The sequence below is a fragment of the Pygoscelis adeliae genome, unplaced genomic scaffold (assembly GCF_000699105.1).
Source record: "Pygoscelis adeliae isolate BGI_AS28 unplaced genomic scaffold, ASM69910v1 Scaffold3, whole genome shotgun sequence".
NCBI lineage: Eukaryota > Metazoa > Chordata > Aves > Sphenisciformes > Spheniscidae > Pygoscelis > Pygoscelis adeliae.
In genome coordinates, this window is record NW_008824446.1 from 419823 (window position 1) to 439182 (window position 19360).

Genomic DNA, 19360 nt, shown 5'->3' on the forward strand with positions numbered 1-19360 from the left:
TCTAAACCTATTTTGAACTCCCTGCTGTGAATCATTCTGTTAATAGGTCTGTAACATGAAAAGCAGAATGTTGCTGCTGAGAGTGACTGAAGGGTGAAATGAGACTGAGGAGTCTTCCAAGGCTATAAATAATTTATTGGGAAGGAGATGAACCTGAAGATGTGTTGGCCCAAGAAGAAAACTTTGACCAATTATTCAGAGGTAAACGGCCTCATTTTTTTAACTTGCCACTGGTATTTCCAGAATTATTCTCTCTGCCTGCCTCCTCCCACCCAATTTTTGTTCCTTGCCAGAGAGGTTTCCCATTCCCATTAATGTGGGAGGACAGACTGTCCCTGCAGAGAGACATTTGTGAGCTCTTGAATTTTGTAGGAAGGAAGCAAGCTCCCATTTGCCCTTTTATCCTTTCCTGCCAAACTGATTAGGACACTGAAACCCTTTAGACCTGTGGGCAGTCCTCCCCATTAGACACAGCTTCAACAGTACTGTTTTTAAGCACCACTGGGCTGTGATATTTTTTAACTAGCAAAATGATAATATTGATGACAGGTGAATAATGATAGGAATGGTAATTCAGCAGGTTGCTCTGCTGGTTCTTGCTATTTTACAGTGACCATAAAAAGGGTTGTAGAAATAGTTGTCAGTCTTTTGGATTCTGCACTAATGCTTGAAAATGCAAACAGTAGGGCTAAAAATCCAAGGTAGGTGAAATTCATTAGTTTACTTTTTTTAGTGTTTAAAGTAATTTTACATATTTTGTATAACAGATTCATTAATCTAAGTTCACGCGAACATCAATATTGAGAAGATGTCTATTATACCAAAGTATAATTCATGACGATGGATGGGAACTACAGCAAAAATTATTTTCATAGTTCTCTGTATCTATCATGATTAGCCAAATTAAATGTCTATTAAACATTTAGAGGCAGTTCAACTCCATTTAAAAAAAAGGAACAATCCTGCAACTGGTAATACTTCTAAAACCTGAAACAACTTTTGTAACGCATCTATTTTATTCGAGACTCTTTTGTTTAGCAGTCAAAATGGCCACCCTGTAAAATCCTCATTAAAACTGATCAATCCTTTGTTTTGCCTGTTACTTATTCCATTTCTGCATCATTTCACATACAATACACAGAATTATAAACTGGCACTTGAAATAGCTGGAGAAACATTTTGGATTAACCCATGCTCTCCTGAAAAGAAGGTAGCAGGTACAATTAAATTGACAGAATAAAAGAAGTGGTTGAACGCAGCTGATTTTTTTCCTATCACCCCGGTATTAGTACAGGAACTTTATCAAATGTACTCTTGAGTTTGAGAACAAATCCCAAATAGTGTCCATTCATGAATATTTATACAGCACAGCAGGTCATGAATGGGTGCTGCCCCGACTTGCTCTTAAGCTCAATCCATGTATCTGCTAAAGTGCACAAACGCTCTTTTGATTTAACAAACAGAAAAGGAGCAATACCGCAAACTAGGCTGCTGCCAGGCTTCCCCAAGATTGTTCTGATCATTACCTACCTTTAAAGGCTTCATACAAAATTCTTACACTTTGTTTTGCAGGTATCAGTGTGAAATATGCAAGCAGCTTGTGGAAACAGTTATTGGGCTGATGTCCCTTTTAAAATCTGTCAGCAAGAAGGGGTTAAATCTTGCTTTTCTCTGTTTATGAATTGTAACGCCGCTAGAAACCTTATGTCCTCTAACATCGTACTAGGGCAGAACATTAGTGTATGTACTCCTATCGGACACGTCAGCACAATGCTCTGAAGTATTTTGGGATATCCTTGTTAGTTCCTTATGTAACCGTACGACCTCACTTTCTGAAATCATGTCCCAAGGCACATAGCAGGAGGTACAGCTGTGTCCTACTTCATGCCACCTCCAAGAATATTGAGTTTTGGAGCATTAGCAAGGCTTGTAAAAATACAAAGCAATATCTTACAAAAGAAAAATACATTAAAAAAAAAAAAAGAAGAGAAATTGTGCTCACCTGCTCACCAGCCTGGGATTCCCCTATGATGAATCGATCTCCAGGGCCATCAGCAGCTGTTAAGATGGACAATACAAGTGATAAAGGCTGAACCAAAACAAATGATGGCATTAGAAATTAAGGAGAGGAGAACCAAAGCATGATCTAAGATTCAGTTCTTCAGTGTCAGCATGACAAAGGTTATAGAAGTTTTGCAAACATTTCACATTTTAAGTCCTTTTAAGCTGTGTTTATTATTCTGAAAATTACAGGTTCTACACTATTTTTAACTGAAAATTTCTGGGCAACATGGGATCAAGTAAAAGGAGGTTAGGAGGAATTACATTAATAACAAAGATTTAAGAGTGTTCATGAGATTATTTTTATAAAAATGTCCACTGCGAGCATATCTTTCATGTGAAACTAACACAGGGGAATCACATATTTTATAAGTGTATTACGTATCTTTTTTCTAGACAACGATGGAATATTGACATTTCTAGATTCTACCTCTGCCTTTGGAGGAAAACGTGGACAAGGGAAGTGGTTACAGACTGTGTAGAAGACCATACAGGTTTGGCATTTTCTGAAGAGCACTAGGGCTAAGATAATGCAACTTGGACTGCTACATTAGAAGTCTGGGTTCTGTTCCTTTTTGTAATTTTAGGAGGTAGCACTGAACTAGTTACCTTATACCTTTCACTGAAGCCATTCTGAAAATTGAAAGTCAGACAACATTGATTTAACAAACTGAAAGTCTCCAGGACTTCTAATTTAGCAAAATCTGTATTTTTCCAGGGACAACAAAGGCACCATTACTAATGAAGTTTAAGCTTCTGCCTGCCTCAAAGGTTTTCAACAAGTTGCATTAGTGGTATTACAGGCTCTACTATGGTGTAAAGCATGTATAAGCAACTCTGCCTGCCCAAGCACAGCAGGCATGCTGTCAAGAATGTTCAGGCAAACTGGGTTCATACGATCACATTTAAAGATGTCTTTTTATTAATTTTAAATCTGTAACTGTCAAAAGTTGATTCCCCAGAGATGAAGCCTAATCAGTGACAACCTTTATCTTAATACCTTCTTCTTTATTTCAAAAGCCCTGAATATACAGCTAGATAACCTTGTCATCTTGAGAAGAGCTGCTTTCAGGAAGGATGCCCATTCAGTCTGTATAATGATTTATTACATTTGTACTCATACATCAGCTGCAACTCTGCAGATGATGATCTATGGTACTTAGTCATGTTTGAAGACTAATGATCAACTTACTTTAAAAGCCTATCAAACAGCCTAATCTATGAGCTTTAGAACAACCTCTAAAATAAGAAAGTGGAAAAGGACTTTTCAGCTACTCATCTTTGAATAATGCATATAATACTACTGAATACAGTTGTCAGACCTTCACTGAAAAAAATGCACTGGGATGATCCAGCAAAAGAAGAGAAAAAAATTCCCTAATAGCTAAATTATTTTAAACCTGATAAAATGCTACTGAATCAGATTTCATTCCCCCATTAGTAATGATACGGAGACAAAGTTTATAGGTGATGTACAACTGATATAGCTTGAAAAAAGCGGACAAGGTTTTGGGGCAGACAGGTTTATGTGACTGAAAGCTAATCCTTTATTTTTTTGTAAAAAATATCCGTTAATGTAGTCAATACTATTTCTGCCTACAAGCTTTGTTTCTCATGTCCTGAGATAACAGGTCTACAAGAAGAATAGAATAGAATAGAATAGAATAGAATAGAATAGAATAGAATAGAATAGAATAGAATAGAATAGAATAGAATAGAATAGAATAGAATAGAATAGAATAGAATAGAATAGAATAGAATAGAATAGAATAGAATAGAATAGAATAGAATAGAATAGAATAGAATAGAATAGAATAGAATAGAATAGAATAGAATAGAATAGAATAGAATAGAATAGAATAGAATAGAATAGAATATTTCCGTTGGAAGGGACCTACAGCAATCATCTAGTCCAACTGTGTGACCACTTCAGGGCTGACCAAAAGTTAAAGCAAATTATTAAGGGCATTGTCCAAATGCCTCTTAAACACTGACAGGCATGGGGCATCGACCACCTCTCTAGCAAGCCTGTTCCAGTCCTTGACCACCCTCTCAGTAAAGAAATGCTTCCTAATGTCCAGTCTAAACCTCCCCTGGCGCAGCTTTGAACCATTCCCACGTGTCCTATCACTGGATACCTGGGAGAAGAGATCAGCACCTCCCTCTCCACTTCCCCTCCCCAGGAAGCTGCAGCAGAGAGCAGGGTCGCCCCTCAGCCTCCTTTTCTCCAAGCTAGACAAACCCAAAGTCCTTAGCTGCTCCTCACAGGACATTCCTTCCAGCCGTTTCACCAGCTTTGTTGCCCTCCTCTTGACGCATTCAAGTACCTTACTGTTACTCTATTTGAATGCACCACCAAAATTAGGGTCTTGTGTGTTGGTTCTGACAGAAGTTGTTGAAGACAGCGTTCATGATCATTCCGCTCATTCTGCTGAGATGTACAATCTCTCATTTACTGAGATTGTGCTTGTACTTTCCCTTACTTTGTAGCAATCAAGTTGCAAGACAGCATTTGCTTGATCCCAAAGCCCTTGTCAGTCAGCATTCTACTCAGAGCTCCCCCTCTCAGCTTTTCTCAGCGTTATATTACCTGTATTTCTCTGGTTATATCTGCGCTCCCTTGCCACTATTACTGGTCATTTTGGTCTGCCTGTCTCTCACACACATAGATGACAGACAGCTGCAGCCAAACCCATCTTGTAGACCTGGAATTTTATTTTTATATCAAATCCATGGGGAAGCTATTGGACTACATCCATTGCCTGGATTTGCAGACAGTCTATTTCACGGACAGTTGCTTTCCATTGTTTCAGCTGCCAGTAACAAAAAAGATATTTTAATGTCCCTAGAAGAAAGTTGGCTATTGTGTCCAAACTTCAACATGGTGTTACGATGATTCAACCCCTACCACAATGAAATCACTACTAGTATAACGTTCAATCATATATATTTTAATTTCCTCCATAGATATCTGAGGTGGACATCATCAGTCTTACTTTACAAAGGGAAAAACTGATGCACAGAGAAGCAACTTGCTCAAAATCATGCAGCACCTAGTGGCAAAGCAGAAGATGGACTCAGGTCTCCTGGGAAACCACTCACTTCTTGCTCTGTAAAGTCACACTACTCGTTTTATTTTTATACAGCAACTGCAATATTTTCAAAGTAAAAATGAGCTTTTCTTTTGAGGTGCCTCCATAAGAGTACATTCTGATACGTATTTTTGAAAATTCTCTAATGCAATGATAAACTAATTCACAAATAGGAAGCTGGATCTGTGACAGTCCAAAAAGTAACAGATATGTAAGAAATTCCTGATTAAATCAACAACAGAGGAATAGAAGAAGAATCTGTCATTCAGAAACAGATGTTCTGTTACTCTCCCGAATTTCCAAGAAACTCACTAGCAACTCAGGTGCATATCTATGAGCACACATGGACGTACGTTTGCTCATGTACATATGTATCCACTTAAAAGATCTGAATTCAACTTTACGATCTTCCTTCAAGATAGCTGCATTCTACGTAACTGTGACTTCAGCAATGATCTGAATCAAATCTCAACCAAAATAACCATTGCTGGATCCAAAACAGGTGAACTACCATGTTATAAAGTGGTTTTACAGACACAATATTGCATGTCTACAAAGTGAGTGTTTACCTCTGACAGCGTAGCCGTCTTTTACTGATGCTGGAAATGGTGGTAGATTATCTTTTGCATATACATCTTGAGCAAGGACTCGGCCCATTCCATCTAGAAAAGAGAAAAGAGAAAAGACCGTGCTCCATATCATTACAGCTAGTGAAAGGGAAAAGAAGTGAACAGCAGTGTGCTCTGATGGATGAAATGTGTGTGTATGTGACATGAACAGATCTCTCAGGTTTTTGATTTCTGCCTCTACATAAATGAAAAAAGACTGGAGTCTGAAAGTACTGATGAAAGATTTGTTCAGTCAGTCTGTGTTCCTGGTTATGATGAAATTGTTGACAGTATACCTGAATGCCAAGTATCCAAACCCAGAGGTAATAGCTCTGATATAGGATCAGACAGAAAAAAAAAAGTATTTGTTTCTTCAGGACTTTTTCTCCTGAAATCTCTTAAAAACACATACTTTCCTGTATTTCAATTTTTAAAAAAAAGTTCTTTTTTTAAAAGCTTTTAAAATAACATTTCAAAAGTAAATCCCATGTGCAAAAGGTGAGAGGTGATGGATTGAGCCCAGAGGACTCAACATTAACAGTAATGATGGACAAGTTTCCATAAATTGACAAAGAAGTTTTGCAATAGATTAGCTTTGCCTAATTGCTGAGAGCATTTCTGCTTAATGGAGGGTGAATGCACATAAGTGTCAGGATTATTTATGTAAATTTACGCTGTTATAGTTCTAAATATTTTAATAGCTGTTTCAAACATACTCAAAAAAATAGCAACTATGACTGATGAGTTGTAATTTGACTCTGCCTCCCTGTAGAGACTGATATGAATTACTTCATCCTCAGTCAAGTGTGCACTACTTGCTTGCTTTTACGGCGCCAGCAAGAGGTTTTTTTAGTATGATGTGGAACAGAGTGGAAAATATGTATCTTATGCCTTCGTACAGTGGGAGAGTGAGAAAGAAGATTTATTATATGTGTGATTAGATGGACTAGGAAGGGGCATACGGGTCAGAACTACTGAGATTGGCTTGATTCCAGTATGTCTAAGTAGAAGGGAAGCTCATCTCATAATAGAGGCCATCGCTCTTAGGAGTGTGTTGTGGCACAAGAAGGCAATATCCAGCTGAAAGTATGAAGGAATGAGAGGATGCATGAATACTTCTACCTGGAGAATTTGCATGGATATGTACTTTATAGATTATGATCTTTCAGACACACCAAAAAAGAGAGACATACGTAAAGTGTGTTTCTTGTTTTACAGATAGGGAAATCGATGTGGTTCTGGATTTGCTGGCAAGGCAGAAGACCTAACATTGCACACTAAATGGATAGGTTTTGTTAAAAAGTGCACCTACTTGATTTGTAAATGTTCAGCTCCAGTGAAGTGGTATTATAACGGAGATTATATTTTACTTATTAACACAAAGGGATTTAGTTAGTAATTAATTATAAATATAATAACTATAACATCATTGTGCCCACACCCATATGTATCAACTTGCAGCCTGAGGTGAATATTTATGTTGCATTTTTGAAATAGGTGTTGCCATGAAAATGCTGATAAAACCTGTTAAAGCAGCTAGAAAAGCACCTTTGTGATGGCTATTAATACGTCTGTGCATCACTGCGTATCACTGTCTGTGATACACAATATAGAAGTTATTAGAAAGCTCACGAAAGCTTGTACACTTGCACTGAAAAAAAGAATGCAGACATAGACATTTAAATTATAGCATAGAAAAGGCAGCTATCAAAGGCCTAGTAAAAACACCCTCTGTTCATAGACGCACAAAATCTCATACAAAAGTGATGCTTCTAATTTTAGCAGGTATGTTGTGTCTTCTTTTTACTTCTTGTCTGCATGCAAAATCACACCAATTAGAGCAAAGTTGAACAGTATGTTCCTGGCATTCTGCCATGCAATATTTGAAGGGAATAAATGGCCAGCCAGTAGCGGGAATGAATTTCATTAAGGGGAGAAAAATGTAAGAATTATTTGCTGAAGCCTTAGGCATTTAAAATGAAGCAAGTCAGCAACTAAAGGACAACCTGAAGTACCTCTGTACTCTCCTTTATTTGAGCAATTATTTTAGAAATACACTCTTTGACCTTATTTTGATTAATTGTAATTCAAAAAAGATGTTATGAAATATTTTCATGTCATCAAACTGTCCCTTGTGATGCCCATAGCCTTCCGATTCTAACACAAAATGGAGAACTACATTAAACTCACTTTCAAAATTTGGGTATTTTCTAAAGCTTAGCTGGTGAAACTGGTGCTGTTCTGTGAAGAATTTTGATTTCGCAGTGTATTGGTACTGGGATAAAGCAGTGAGACAGGTATTGTACTAAAGGAGATGGATTTGCTCCCATTTTGTAAATATTGCCCTGGTAGCACTTCAGTGTGATATGAAAAGGCAGTTCTATCAAAATAATCAGCTAGTTCAAAATGAATAAGCACTGGAAAAAAATGTCCAAGCTCTACAGAAGTTACAGGGCTCTTGGGCCAGATCAGAAAAACTGCCCCGTTCTGAGGCTTAAGCCCATGAAGTGTGGATTGCCTTTGCTTTGTACTTTTAGTATCAATTAAACTTCTGCCTCTTCTTAGTTTCAGAAGAATAATCATTATCTTGCTGTCTAAAAACTTAACCTTATGTACCCATGGAGCAACGTTCAGGTAGCTGCATTTAGCTGGAATAAAAGGCTAACTGGGGGCTTCATACCAGATATTGATGATGGCAGGTGGGAAATATGCTTCAGATGCCTTTGGTTTATGGCACTTCTGTAAAATGTTTTAAGACTGTCCATTTTTTTTTTTTTTAATATGGAAGAGGCTAAATGATCTATACAGGCACTGAGCAATACACTTACCAATGTGAAAGTCATGTTTCAAAAGATAACTTTACTCATCCTCCCCCTTATGTTAGGAGAGAATAGATTTGAGAGACTACAGCATGCCTTGACTTAATCAAGAATAAAGTCAGGACTGTACTGGCTACTTGTACAGAGTAACATTCAGCAGCTTTATGTATGAGGATGAATAGTGTGTAATATGTTTAGTAGTGTAAATAAATCAGGCAAAATTAATTAGGTAATTTGTTAATGAAATAAATTGCCATCCTAGAACTTTAAACATTTCACTTTCCTTACAGAGAAATTGTGCTCCTGAAAGATAATTTTCAGGAGCTCAGTGTTAATTCAAGACACAAAACCACAAAGAAAACAAACACAGCACAATAGTGCTTTTCTGAATACAGTTAGGATTCAGATCTCCAGGACTACATTTTTATTATCTCCTGAAATTACAGGTATATTAACTGAAAAATGAATACATAACTAAATGAAAAACTGGTTCTTAATTAATTGTATTCTTCAAAATCAACATTTTTTAGCAAATTAACATATATATGTGTGCATGCATGTACACACACACATATACATACATATGCCTATACAAAAAAACTCCTATATATTTGTCTGTGTAACACTACGGTGATCACTTAAGAACTTCTGAAAATGAGATTCTATCTTGAGATTTGTATCTGTAGATTAAGAGAATTGAATTTCCAGTATCACAGACACAGATGTGTCCTTTAGGATGTCTCCTAAAGGCTCAATCCTGAAATTTCATACTATGTATTAGGAAATCTTACAGTGCTAAAATAAGTGTATACACTTATATAAATAAGTGTATTACAGTGCAAAAATATGAAGGAATATGTCTTTGTTAATATTTTCATTGTTGGTACAATTATGTGAATATTAAACCAAGAATATATCTCTACAGCTGATGATCTTACCATGTACCTAACTCTTATTTCGGGTGGGAGAGAAAACGGTCATAACTGAAGTGTCTCAGCAGATTCAGAACATTATTTTTTAAAGAATAACAGTGCCAGGAATAAAAATCAATACGTTCCAGACTTAGAATCAGCCTGAACTTGATGTCAGTAATCAGGTAATATGGAAGAGCAAAATGAAGTAACAACTAAGATATTATAAAGTATACTAGAACACCACCTCTTACCTTGACAGCATATTCCCATGTAGTGGAATAAAACCAGAAACAATCAAATTGCCTTTTTGACGAATTAGAGTATATAAAACTCTACAGAGAATATAAGCATCTAGCTAAGACCAATTACCTCCATTCTATCTCTGTAAGGACATTTTGAAGAGCATGTAGTCTGAATAGAATCACTCTGTTATTGGTATGGTAACATTATCAGTATTAACACAGAACTGTTACTTAGTCCATATTTTGAATGTTTTTTAATATTAAAATAAATTACATGGTGAAAGCTTGTCCAAAGCATGTTGCAGCAGAAAATTATATATACTGTGATTTTGTCTGATTTCACCATAGTTCTAATGAAGAAGTTTACAAATCAGATATACGAAAAGGCTGCTACCTACTGTTGATATAAATATGTTTGCACAGAGACTGGTGTATACCTATAAATAGATGGTGATGTTATTGTTATATATATCAACATATATGTAGCATGTGAGGATTATGCTTATTCTCTGTCTACCCAGAAGAATATTTTTAGCCACATTTTATTAACTTCTAGGGAAAATATAGCTTCTGTCCAGAAACACAACGACAGCAACACAAAAGTGTTGTGAAACAGTATGTAAGTTTTCATCCAGAAGTGTAAAAGATAGAGAGATGGAGAAAAATAGTAATAAAGATAAAAGGACAAGAGAATAAGACACATTTATAGAATCAAGGACAAAAAAAGGAAAAATAACAGCTTAATACTTGTTTTTCCCTATAATCAATACAACCCAAATTCAAGAACTTATTTCTTCACTTAGTTTTGCACTAGAGGTTTAAAAAATCAAAACTATTTTTATGTAAAAAAGAATAATAATGCTACAGTACCTTAACACTACCTTATATAGCAAAATAAACATATGCTGTACTTATTTTTCAGGGAGGTACATGCCAGACTTTTATCCTTTATTTCAGGAGTTCAGTGTCATACAGATAGCATCTATTTGGACTAAATGTGCCTAACACTGTTGCTCATCATACTGTCCACAAAGGGCTGTCTTAGCAAAGACATTTAATTGACAGCTATCCAAAAAGATCTAATAGCTATACTCGGGCATTTATGCCTTCTTCTAATCTGCACACCATTATGGAAGTGCAGGGTGTAATATGCATATTCCTTGTTAATCCAGTATTGGCACTGTTCTGAATGCAGGATGTGCAGCATCTTCTCAGAGACGTGCTTCCTGCTACCAAGGCACAGGGGAGTGCTGATCTCCACTTGGACTGACTAAACACACAGGTGTGATTCTACATACAGTCCGCTAAATCAGTATGTCAATATGAAGACATCTCAAAGGTTTGTGGCAGCACAAAGATTTGGTGAAGGGCAGGAAAACTTTGAACTTTCAAGCCAGAAGACAGAATATCCCATTCAGAAACTATTTTTACCTCTCTGCTATCTGCAGTCCACCGATGTCCTAAACATTCTGGCTCTTGAGGCTCATGGTTCCACCACCTCTTCACTCACCACCTTACCTTTGGAAAATCTGGAGGAATCCCTGGAGGAGGTTTCCTCTTCCCTACCTACTTTAGGATTACTTGTCAGCATGCTTCCTGCCATGGTTTTGTTCTGTGCCAAGAACACTCTCCCAGAGAATGCCCAGGCTTGGTGTAAGGGAAAGCAGAAGCAAGGGAGACACCTAATAGGCATTATGAACACACTATTTCAGGAGGGAGGATAGTTTAGCTGAATAAACATGAGAGGTGCCCTGCTAATTCCTTTTAAGGCCAGAAAATGGCTTTACCTATCCCCATTTATTTACAAGTATAGACACAGTCACAAGGTCTGACATTTTGCCTGCTGTTTGGTGCCTTTTAAGACAACCTCACTGTATAAAACAGTTACCCTTGATTATAAAGTTTCAATAAATCACACATTAAATGCAAGTAAGTATCAGAAAAGAATCAAATGTAGTGGTAGAATAGAAAGGGAATTATGTTGCGTTTCTGGGAAGAGGAGGCAAATTCTGGAATGACTAGTAGACCAAGTAGGATCTGGAAAAACAGACTGAGACGAACTGTTAGAGATATAGACATGGCAAAAAGTGACCTGGAATCAATAATCACCTTGCTTTGATCACTAATCTCAGATTGGAGAGGGGGTTTAGTGAGAATCTCCCACAGTAAGAGAACAGAGTGAACGATCACAGTACAACTTGGAGCTACTTGGCATCTACAGAAGTCCAGTGTTAAATCAACCACTGAGGCAAACTGTGGTTTCTATGTTTCAGCTTTGTTGCATATAACACAGACCAGAAGAAAATTCATTTATATATTTAATTAGAGTTCCATTACAGATTCCTTCAGGGAGCAGCACTGAGCTCAATCAACATTCTCCTGACTTTGAAAGGTGACTTGAGCTCCTATTATTGGCATTTCCTAAAGCAGTTTCTCCTGGAGAAGGTACTGTCTCAGACACCTCACAACATTAATAAAAGAGCAAGTGCTTAAGAAGGTTGTAGAATAAGGAAATAACCACCCTAATCCTCACAAAGAATCCAACTTAAAATACCTCTGTAATTGATGATTTCCGTTCCAAGCACTGGGGTCATCTCCAGAACTGTGATGAAGGCCTTGTCCATAGATGTCAATGGGAATGGAGACATGCGGTGTCTTCTTGCTACCTTGGTAATGTCAACAGCACTGTGACCTGCAAAAAGAGAGCACCAAGTTTATGTATGCTACAATGTGTAGATGTACACAGTGATGTTCATTAAAACCACTTTACTGAAATTAATCTGGCACTTTGGGGTAAACTAAATTACTTAGTTATCACTATTGAGCATTTATGTCAGACACTGGGAAGGCATTGTATTCAACTACAACCAAAAGAGAGATTTTTAAAAAAATGCAATTTACAATTGAAAACATTCACAAAAGTATATATCCTTACTTGTCATGAAAAACATACCAGAAGTCTTGATGAGCATAAAAGGATCAGTTAATCAGAAACAGAAACCCTTCAAGATGATGCAGTATTTTACACTGAGGATGATAATCTGAGGTTAACTCAGTTCTATGAACTATGAACTCAGGACAATTCACTCCTCATTCTGTTCTCCACAAACACATCTCAATATGCTACGTGCAGTGCACAGATAAAACATAAAAATGGACACTGTCCCAGTGAGTTTGCAATCCAAGAGCGAGATGGGAGTCAAAAGGTTTGAAAGGAGGAGAGAGGGAAGCACCATGAAATCACTGGACAGTCAGGACAGCAGACAGTGTTTCCAGCTAGTGGGCATCTGACCCATTGTGAAGATTTTGTAGTCACCATAGCGAAGTGACATTTAAATGCGTAATTTGAGTGAAGGTAGTAGGATAGATTAAAGGAAGCTTACTTTTCCCAAGTATGAGGGACAGGTTGGGAGAAAATACGATAAAAGTTATTTGAAAATGAAGCCAGCAGCACGTTCGATTTCTTGATACTTACTGAGAGAGTAAACAAGGGGACAACAAGCTTTGAAGGATTTTGAGAATGAAGATAAGCAACTGAAGAGAGGGAACTATTGCAGGAATACATAAACAAGAGTAACAGATACAAACCAAAAGGTTAAGAAAATGACATTTGTAGAAATATCTGGAATGGATTTGCCTAGAACAAGAAGGTATCTATGAGATCCAAAGTGGATGATGTTCTATATGTAATATGTAATGATATTCCTAAAGCAACATATTATAATGAGATAGCATTAACAAATAATAGAAACTCATTTTTAATGACATGACTTTGCTTTGCAGTAGCTACCTAACTATCCCATTTGCTGCTGCACATGCCTTCACATTCTGGAAAAAAATTAGATTATTGCTTTAAGTGCAGTCTTCTACTAAAAAATAACTACAAAAATAGTAAAACAATCATGCAATCTAAGTTCTTCCTTTCAGAAGAGAAGGTCGCTTAATCAATCTGTATATATAAAACTTATTTCAGCACTGATGCATGCTTTCTCTCTATGTGGGAGATATTGTTCATTAGTTTATTTTTTTACCATTAACACAGTAACTATCTTTAACAGGAAGAAGTAGAGACAAATAAAACTGCCCACCTAATTCCAGTCCCAAGAAAGATTCTGGAAGAAATTATCTGAACAACCTCTTTGTATGTATTTAGAAGATAACATCATGATAAAAGCAGGCACTGCGAATTTCTCAAGAACAAATAATTTCTAACTGACTTAATTCCTTTCTTTAACATAGCAGTTGGCATACTGAGGAAGAGAGAAACAGCTGATGAGATACATTTTAACTATGTTAAGACTTTTCACACTCTTAAACATGACTTTCTCATAAGCAAACTAGGCAGAAATGATCCAAATTAAACTATTGTAAGATAAAAGTGTAACTAGTGGAAAAACTGCATTCCTGGATTCAACAACAGGGGTGTCCCTAGCAAGCTTAGATTTTCATTATGTCTGTATTTTGTTAGCAACCTCATAAAAACGAGGAAGAGGAAAGGAAAGCATTTGTGAGACACAGTCAAACTTGCCATACCTTTCTCTGCATAGAGAAAGAAATGCTGCTTAGCAGCACCGTAATTCCTGCAGGTCCAGCAGATTCCATACAATGTATGTTAAAAACTTTTTCCTGACTGTATAAATTAAGAAACTATTTTCTTAAAAGAAATAGAACAAATGAAGGAAGATGCTAGGAAAAAATATGTCACAGCAGTGAAAGCTGGGGGAATTGTGTGGCAGCAAACAACCTTTATGCTACAGCCACTAGGTGCTTTAATGTTTATGTTTTACTGCTACCTATAACTCACTGTTAGCTACTTCAGAAATTAACATTGCACCTCTTTAACCCTTAAATCATGAATGAATTCAGAGGCTTTGAATGCTTTGAATGGTGCCCAGAGTTACACACACAGCTTTGGAACTCTGTGTCTAATACACATCATTTGCTTGTCAAAGATTCTGTTAAAATCTCCTGAGAAATGCGTTCTTCAGCACAGTTTTTTTTTTGAAAATAGACAAAATCTCCTAATCTCTGACAACTTTGCTCCAACACCAAAAGTAACACCCACTATTTCTGCAAGAGAAGCCAAGAAAATACATACTCAAAAATAGAGCCCCTTCAGGTTTAACACTAGCATGAATAACCTTAATGAAGAAAGGAAGATGCATGCGTAACTACTAACCCTTCTCTCTCCCTGTTTCTTCCTACAAACAAATGCTAATTCTTCTTTTAGAGGTATCATACATTTAAACAGACCCAGAGACAAACAAAGAATGATTTTTTAAATCCTAAAATTACTAAGTGGTACTCATTAATTACAAGCATATGACATTAAACAACTCCTCAGACTTTCCCAAGTTACCTTTCACTAATGTCAAATGTCAGATGGCTCTGAAAATAACTACTTACATTAAGCAGCATTTTGTATGACAAAATAATCCTCTAGCTTTGAAGCAGCTAAGTCAATTGGTTGCATAAGGTAGAAAATTCCTGACAGCCTTCTCTCTTATCACCAAAACAACGTCCTATTCCTGTTGTTATATATATATATATACACACACACACATATGGTGGATCAAATTTTAGACTAGGAAAGATTCTCATAAAACAAAGGAAAGGAATTGTGCAAATTAAAGAACAGGTCATTTGGATCAAATCTGAATTCTTAACCTTTGCATTTTTTTGGTTTGGTTTTATGTAACCCAACATTCAATGTCATGTTCAGGTATGAAAATAAAAATCATATATATTCAACTTGAGAATTTCCGTTTTCATTGTCTTTCAGTGTTGATTCTTTTTGCCCATAAAACTTGCACACACATGATAATTGACAACAATACATCACCACAAACAACAGAGACCTCCATGTCATTAGAAGAACAACTTGGAAGAAAAAATTAAAAGGCAACTATCCATTAATACATGAACACTACAAGCTATTTAAATTTCTATTTTCTCTTTGGACCGAATTTCATTGTCTTAAGTTATTAAACAACTTCTGCAAACCCACTTATGTCCCAACTATATCCTTCTCTTCTCATCTGACTATCATTTCCTGTCTTCCGAGCAGTCTTAGTTTCTCAATAGAGCTATGAAGTTTCAGTACTCACTTGCTCTGAGGATGTTCTCCTTGCTGCTGCACCTAGACTGGACCTGTAGAGAGAGCACAGACTCTATGAGCTACAGAAGTTAAGAAGAATGCAAAATACAGAGATATAATGGGCAAGCTCCTGGGATCTAAGACAGAGGCTATACATATTTTCAGCAACATTCTTACATACTCTACATGAGATAAGTATATTTAAGCAGAAAGGTAGTAGCTGATGGTCAGAATCTGATACAAGCAATTTGACACCCGCCCCCCCCTCCCCCCGGCAAGAAACAAGATGGCCTAAGGACAGTAAGAGAGTAAAATCAAAGAACACAATGGTTAAAATTACATGTTAAGCTCCAGTTTTAAACAGAAAATCTACATTTTTTTTATACAATTGGAATTACAGTAACTCTGAATCTAGGTCCTGTTTTATGATTAGACAAAATACTAACATAACTGTATTACCATGACCTACTTTAAAATTCTATTATTGATATTTTCAGGTATTATAGAAAGAGTTTAAAATACTCAATTTAGATTGTGTTGATTCTGAAGATATTTAATAAGACTTCTTCACAATTGTATAAGCAACTCACAATTGTATAAACAGCTCCTGGTTGGAGCCAGATAAATTTACTCAGTTGTTTCTGTTTGGTTAAAAGAAATGCTATGTTCAGTATGAACTTTCAGTGCAATTCTACCTTAAAAAGTGAGAATGACAACTGGTTTCTCAACATATCCTCGTCCTAGATGCTTAGCTGCCACTGTGCTATTCCAGATACATTTGTCTGACTCCAGGGAAACTGGAGGATTCACATTGGTCTAATATTCTAGTAACACTGGATATTTAGAGCTCCATCTGTTTACCATGCAGATTTAAAAAAGAATCGTTTTTTGAAGAGTATCCGTCCTGTAAACACAACACAGTTTAAACTTTATCTATACTGAAGCATCAGCTCTTGTTAATTCTTCTCAGGTTTGGAAAGATAGCACATTGTATAACAACACTGAAGTTGCAAGTTTTTAGATGAACTAATTTGAACAGCAGTCTATTTTCTGGCAGGTCAGCTGACTGAACTGGTAACACTTGAATAAAAAGCTTTTTGTGTGGACAAAACCCCAGCTAAAGTAAACTTCACAGGAAGACAAACCTTAGAGAGAGTATGAACGGAATCCTTCTCTTTTTTTACTTTATTGACAAATGTATTGCTAAATTTCAACGAGAGGACTAATAAAGTAAAACCGTGTACACATGGTGAAAGAAGTGGAATAGCACAGGTGACGCTGAAGGGTTTAATTTCATTGCAGAACATTTGTCTCTGCTGAAAAAGCGAAGGAGTGAATCCAGATTATCTTTCAGACTACAGTTTCAATTTGCAGTTACAGAAAAACTGCCTAGAAAATGAGTATGTATGATCTAACAATTGATGAAGAATGGTACACGCTCAACCCCCAAAAAGCTGTCTTCAGAAAAGAACAACCATTTAAGGCTGAAACCAAACGTGCCCCAGCCTCTTTCTTCTGTTCCACAGCAGCTTGCCCCAAATGTATATTCACATACAAAAATTGGATTCTACAGCGCAACACATTCTACTTATTGTAATGGAATAACTTATGGAAAGTAATGTTGCAACTTAGAGTGGGTTATGGTGTCCTTCCCTGAAAAAAACTGTTGTTTAAAAAAAACAAAGCGAAAGAACCCAAACCCTCCCTCCTTCCCACCAAAAATACTATACAAGAAAACTGCAAACAAAATATTAATGATGTCCAAATTTGGCCCAGAGTTGTTTTACCAGATTTCAAAGGCATGACATGAACTTTCTTTGGAAGAAGTAAATATTTACCTATAATTTATGAAAGGACAATTCTGGACCAAAAAGATGGTATAATGGTAGGAAAGAAAGCACAAAAGAGACAGAGGCACAGATTGAGAGAGAGAGAGAAGCAGGATGGACGTGGCAAGGCAGAAGATGGTGTGTGCAAAAGGAGACATGGGCCTATGTGTGTAAGACTACTGTTTAAAATGGAAGAGGCTCTCTTATTTCTCACTGAAAACCATATGAAAAGAGAAAACGAGGAATGGACCTGCTGCAAAATAACCAAGCGATTCAGCAAACTGTGGAATGAAACTCAGTGAGGTAACATAGTCCTAAAGAAAAAGGCAAAAAACCAAAAATACAAAACACAAACATTTGAAACAATCTACTAAAACAAACTAAGTAAAATATGTGATCCAAAGGACACAGATAAAAGCTACTAGAGAAGGAGGAAAAATGTTAGCGGACAAAGACAGTGCTAGAGAAGTAAAATGGAAGTCAAGAGAGAGTCTTCAACAAAGTGGAGGAACAGAAGGAGCCCAAACCCATAGCGCAAAGCAATGTTTGCGAATGGAAAACAGCTCCTTTGAGCAGTAATAGTTACTCTCGAGTTGTAGCCTCTATTCCTCCTCAGTTCATCTTTAAGCCCTTCCAACCTATAGTGGAGCTAGTGTATGGACAAAAACAAGAGATTTATAATGAACAGAGCAGCTGAGATTTGCAGATCAAATCTTCTAATATAAAAAACGTGCTGACAAAGTTTTGCTCTTACAGTGTCCAAATGACAATGGTAACAAAAGACAGCTGGCTTCACACGCAGCCTCTTACAGGTCATTTTTTTAATTCTGTGCACACAGAGGACTTTAAATTTACTTTTTGATTTCTTACACCCAGCCTACAGCTTTCACATTATCACTCACCTGATGGGCAACATATGCAGTATGAGAAATAATTTGCTTCCCACAAATTTTAAAAGCAGCTGTGGAAGAGGAATCCATGATAATAAAATAAAAGGCTTGATCAGCTAGACTTGGTCATTTCCCAACCTATGCTCACAGCTGCAGAATACAAACCATGTTTTAACATAACTGACATCAAAATTAGTTAGTACATAATACTTCTGTTTGTTTAATATGAATTGCACATTGATACCCTAAATGTGATTTTTAAACAAAACTGCAGTAAAATATGATTTTGAATAAAACCCACCAGTTTTCTAACACATAGAGTTTTAGCAGCAAGGGAGCTTTGTATAAATGGGGTCATGTGCTTTAAGTGCCTTTTATCATATTCATTATTTGTATGTTTTACTACTTTGTTATTTGTGACATTTACGAAAAATCTGTATTTTTTCACAGCTACTGCTAAGTAAAGAATCCGTATTACATTGCATATAGTACCACGACTGACTGGGGCGAGTGATTAGTAGTATTATTTACTATAATTCTTCTCATTCACAGGTAGTTACAGAAATAACAACCTATGGCTGTTTCTGCTTTCACAGGGAAAGTATAGATTCATTGTTTGTCCATTCTACAGCCTCTTGGCTCACAGTGTACCTTGGCAGAAGATACAGTGGGCTACCAGCCAGTACCATTCCCCTGCGTAGTTCAGGCAGAATGTAACCAAACCCAAAGCATTCAATTCACATTACTCTGTTTTTTAAGCAAACTGGATTTTATGTTTTTTAAGATATAATTTCATCATGCTGGAATG

At 36.6% G+C, this 19360-nt stretch overlaps 1 protein-coding gene across 1 annotated transcript in view; it reads right to left on the reverse strand.

The window, feature by feature from the left end:
- GPHN (gephyrin) overlaps window positions 1-19360 on the reverse strand; it is a 211087-nt gene that overhangs the window by 39612 nt on the left and 152115 nt on the right. Inside the window, exons 10-13 of the mRNA XM_009321000.1 lie at window positions 15844-15886; window positions 12291-12428; window positions 5723-5815; window positions 2003-2058 (exon numbers count right to left, since the gene is read on the reverse strand). Coding sequence (XP_009319275.1) covers window positions 2003-2058; window positions 5723-5815; window positions 12291-12428; window positions 15844-15886 — 330 coding nt within the window. The remainder of the gene's footprint in view (window positions 1-2002; window positions 2059-5722; window positions 5816-12290; window positions 12429-15843; window positions 15887-19360) is intronic.